Source organism: Vigna angularis, chromosome 8 (assembly GCF_016808095.1).
Source record: "Vigna angularis cultivar LongXiaoDou No.4 chromosome 8, ASM1680809v1, whole genome shotgun sequence".
Taxonomy (NCBI): Eukaryota; Viridiplantae; Streptophyta; class Magnoliopsida; order Fabales; family Fabaceae; genus Vigna; species Vigna angularis.
Window position 1 is genome coordinate 29,487,879 of NC_068977.1, and position 4,963 is coordinate 29,492,841.

The following is a 4,963-nucleotide window of genomic DNA, read 5'->3' on the forward strand; positions in this document are numbered from 1 at the left end:
CCAAACTGAATTAACTCATGTCGTGCCAAACCGAACTAACTCAAACAAAGCAACTTTTTTGTGTTCACATTCACGTAGTACCGAAAAAATAACAACCACGATGAGTCTTGCCGGCGCCGGAACTTCAACTCCAACATCCTTCGACCGTTTACTGGAACTGAAAGCCTTCGAAGAAACCAAAGGCGGTGTTAAGGGTCTCATCGACGCCGGCATCACCAAAATCCCTCGTATTTTTGTCATGCCGCCGGAAGACATCGCTGTCTCCGGCGTTCGGAGCGATACCCAGTTCGAGATTCCCGTCATTGACCTCAAAGATGTCGCCGGCGATCGCTCCGGCGTGATCAACGGAATCCGGCAGGCAGCGGAGAACGTGGGCTTTTTCCAGGTGGTGAATCACGGCATGCCCGCGAAGCTATTGGAGGACATGCTGGCGGCGGCGCGTGAATTCCACGAGCTTCCACAAGAGGTGAAGGGTGAGTACTACACCAGGGAGAAGCAGAAAAAGGTGAAATATTGGACCAACTTTGATTTGTATCAGTCTAAGCATGCAAACTGGAGGGACACTCTGAATTGCACTATGGCACCTGAACCTCTTGATCCTCAAGAATTGCCTCCTGTTTGTAGGTAAAGATTATTCTATCAACATTGGAAAATGAAATTTTGTGCCTGTGTGTCAAGATTCATACACAAATTCCTTAACATGGAACATTTTTAATCTAATGAAAAGAAAATAGGAGATTGTGTACCGTGTGATCTGAAAGGAAGCAGTGCTAAATGCATTTTATTACTGTTACAATGCCAATGTAAGACTACATATGTATGAAAATGACATCAGAAAAAAATGTTAGTTTTTGGAATTCTGACAATTTTCCATAGCTGATAATAAGCACCATGAGAACTTATAAGCTTTTTACTTGAGTACACATGTAGTACCTGGAGGAACAGGGTATTCTTAGAGAGTTTGTGAACTACAACGTATAGTAATTTTTTGTGTGTTCATCAAACTTTCAGGGATGTAATAATGAAATTCTCAAGGCAAGGTCAAGTATTTGGTAGCCTTTTGTTTGAGTTGCTATCAGAAGCACTTGGGCTCATGCCTAACCATCTTGAAGAGATGGATTGTGCAAAGGGACACTTAATTTTGTCTCACTATTATCCATCATGCCCTGAGCCTGAACTCACTATGGGTCTCAGTAGCCACACAGATCCTGATTTCCTCACGGTTTTGCTTCAAGACCATATTGGTGGACTTCAAGTTTTGATCCAGAATCAATGGATTGATGTGCCCCCAATTCCTGGAGCACTTGTTGTAAACATTGGAGATCTACTGCAGGTAAGTTACACTAATCTTTTTATCTAATTCTTTTACACATCAATGCCAATTTCCTGCACTACTTGAAGATGAATAATAATACAATCACATCACGTAAAAGTGTATATCCATGTTGCCTCATGTGTGTGATTATATTTGTAAAGCTTTCAAATTTTGGTATTCCCTGATAACGAAAATGTATATGGCTAAATGAATGTTATGTTGCAACACAACTGCAGCTTCTTTCCAATGACAGATTCAAAAGTGTGGAGCACCGTGTGAAGGTAAACCAGAGAGAGGCCAGGGTAGCAATTGCATTCTTTTTCACTCATGATCACTGTCCATCAACAAGAATGTATGGCCCCATCAAGCAATTACTCTCAGAGGATAATCCCCCAGTATACAGGGAAACAACATTGCAGGACTTTAATCATCACTTTTATAAGAAGGGACTTGATGGAATTCCTGCTCTTTCCCATTTCAAGTTATTTAGATAAATACCAAATATGAAAAAACTTTCATGCAGTACTACATGTTTAATAAAGTTTCACCTCATTTTAAGCTTTGTATTGAAGTTTTATCCTGTGGTGGATGATAGTCTGATTGAAGATCATCTGCAGTTGGTTTGAGTGTCTTCTACTTAGTAATTGGAATAAAATGTAATCATCATGCAGTTATTTTTCATTAATTTTTAACGAAATACATTTAATTTTATAATTCGGCGTTCATCTCAGTTGTGTTTATCAAGATGGTGGGATCAAGAGGTGGAGGTAGATTAAGATGGGCTCAAACGGAGGGTCGCAATACGACTACGCACTTCTTCTCTCATTTTCCAAATAGCTATGGTGTGAATGATATGTGGAAAATCTTTCAACGATGGGGGAACTGTTTCAGATGCATTCATAGCAAGGAGATTGGACAAGTGGGATCATAGGTATGGTTTCATGAGATTTCTCGATGTGCGAAATGTTCAAAGGCTCCAACGAGAGTTGGATTCTATTATGATTGGAAACACAAAGTTGTATGTGAACATGCCAGGATGTGGCAAAAATGATTGGAACCATCAGACTCAACAAAGATCTGAACCACCGGTCAACAAAACTCCAAAAATTAAGTCTGTGCGGAGGAAGAAAATAAGCCAACGCTCATATGCACAGGTGGCAAAAGCTACGGTCAGTAGCTCCTCATGATGTTGATTCAAGGGATGGAAGGAATGGAGGTAGGAAAGTTGATCGATGAAAATTGAAAGTGGTGGGAATCCAACTTCGGGTCAATAATGCAAGTAGTAGGAACAGAGTAGTTTGGGTTAGGTGCAGAGACATAGCTGCTTGTCAATAATGCTGAAAATGCTGACAAAATTCAGATAGATGATATGGTTATTTATGATGGGAAAGTTAGCGATTCAACCAAAAGGGAAGGGGATGCACATAGTAGTCAGTGACCATTGTGAAGGTCAAGTCCAGAAACTAATGAAGAATATCATGGACTTACAATGTGTCATAAAAGACATTTGTGAGTGAAGGTAAGGTTGTTGGGAAGGGTTTCACTAGTGTTTTTGGGAGGTGTATAGTATGATATCCAAAGCAAGCGATTATCAACCAAGACCGAACGCTCTACCCAGTGTAGAAACGTTCGCCAATTCTATTAAACACTCGTCAATTCACCAAAGTTAAAAGCGCTCGTCAAACCACGATAATCAGGTCAGCACACGTTAAAAATCAAGCGACACTCAATCAATTCGACCAAACCGAGTTCAGCGGAGGCTCATTTCAGTCAAACGATATTGGGCCGATTAGCTCAACATTTAAGTAATTGGACCAATAGTCCAGCAAAAGAGGAAACAGTCAAAAATATCTGACGTTAATAACGCGGATTACGCAAGCAACTAGCCGAATTTTAAGAATAACGTGGATCACGGCAACTAACTGGATTTTAAGGTAATCAATTTGTTTTACATTTTGTTTACGTTAAATACAACAGAGACCAAGGAAAATATGTATGTTTTGCTCTAAGACTAAAAAGATCACATTGTGAGAAAAGATCACTTATTTTTGAGAACTAAAGTTCCATAACCCATATCTGACTTTAGCATCAGAGTATCTTCGCAGGTACCCCACTCACTTCCATTGAGGAGGACGCATTTTACTAGTGAGAGGAGTGCGAACAAGTTACAGTCAGGTGAGCGACTGATATTGTTGGAGGAAGAGTGATTGTTCCAGACATTCAGAAGTAATAAAGCATCATCAACAAGGTTCGTATCTCGGTCCTAAACAATCATACTGAAACAGGAAGTATAATAGGAGTGCTAGTATTACTCCGGTTTATATAGCGATTTTTAATGTTTACTCTTCATGTGAAATTAATGATAAAGAAGGAATGTGGAAGGAGTTCATCAAAATAAAATCATTGGGACAATGTAAGCGCATATTCAATGATTTCAATGCTCTAAGGGATACTAGTGAAAGGAGGGCACTAAATTTAAGAGCCAGCAATGCAAAAAGAGAAATAAAAGGTTTCGGTAATTTAATTGAAAATGTAATATTTTTTTTTGTCTTAAGTTTTGTTAATTTTGTTCAATTTAATTCTTTTTAGTGTCGTTTAAATATTTAATTGATATTGAACGAAGTATGTGATGTGTCAGTCAATGATTTTTTAATTTTTTTAATTTAAAAAAAAATATCCACATGTCGAGCCATTATTGTGCAACATGGTAGTGTAGTGTTACATGATAATAGTAGTGTCATGTGACAATAACTGTACAACTTGTAAGGATCAATGACACATTTTAGTGTGAGTGTCTTATATTCAATTCTAAAAAATGGAATAATTTTATCCCTGTCCAAATTGAGATCAAATTTAATTTTAATATAAATGTTATACTAATTTTTAGGTTTAAACTATTTAATTGATTTTTAACCTAAAAGTCATATAAAGTATTAAATAGTTTAATTGACTTTTAACTTTAAAATCACATAAAGTATTAAATAGCTTATGTGATTTTTAATCTCTTAAAATTTTAAATCAATAGTGTTAGTTCCCATTTCTAAAATTTTCATTCTAATTTTAAACCAATTTTAACTTTAAATTATAAATATTTAATAAAAAAGTGAATGATTTTGATATAGTGGTATTTTATGTTAGATTCTTCTTAGAGAAGACATAAAGTAAATTTGATACCAATGAGATATGAAAAATCAAAGTATCATTTCAACTTAAAACCTTAATTAAGTCTAAATTTGAAAAAAGACAAGATTTTAAAATAAATTACATCTAAATTGAACAAAAATAACGAATATATGGATCAAATTGACTACAAGATACTACCATGCAGCACATGTAACATTGACCCTTGACACGTCACACTATTACTACTATATGACACAATGCTAGTGTGACACGTGAATTTTTTTTGAATTAATTTTTTTTTAAAAAAAAACATAATCTAAACATACATTATTCACTATCCGTTAATTATTTAAACACATTGAAAAAAAACTAAATGAAATAAAATTAACGAAAATTAAAATCTTATTAAAAAATAATAATATTAGGATTGAATTGATAAAACCGAAAAAAAAATAGAAACTAAATTAATATTATAACAATTAAGAAATTCAAATTAAACAATAATCTATTGAAATTATATGAAAA

At 35.5% G+C, this 4,963-nt stretch overlaps 1 protein-coding gene across 1 annotated transcript; it reads left to right on the forward strand.

The window, feature by feature from the left end:
* LOC108345644 (1-aminocyclopropane-1-carboxylate oxidase homolog 1-like) lies at window positions 1-1,996 on the forward strand. Its single transcript, XM_017584290.2, has 3 exons — window positions 1-624; window positions 1,012-1,333; window positions 1,552-1,996. The coding sequence occupies exons 1-3, from the start codon at window positions 101-103 to the stop codon at window positions 1,807-1,809; spliced, it is 1,104 nt and encodes a 367-aa protein (XP_017439779.1). The 5' UTR covers window positions 1-100; the 3' UTR covers window positions 1,810-1,996.
* Window positions 1,997-4,963: the final 2,967 nt, after the last annotated feature.

Bases quoted from the DNA above. Each gene is read 5' to 3' on its own strand.
- LOC108345644 (XM_017584290.2), top strand. From the start codon at position 101: ATGAGTCTTGCCGGCGCCGGAACTTCAACTCCAACATCCTTCGACCGT. The intron at 625-1,011 runs GTAAAGATTATT...TCAAACTTTCAG, and splicing joins GAATTGCCTCCTGTTTGTAG to GGATGTAATAATGAAATTCT. The intron at 1,334-1,551 runs GTAAGTTACACT...ACACAACTGCAG, and splicing joins ACATTGGAGATCTACTGCAG to CTTCTTTCCAATGACAGATT.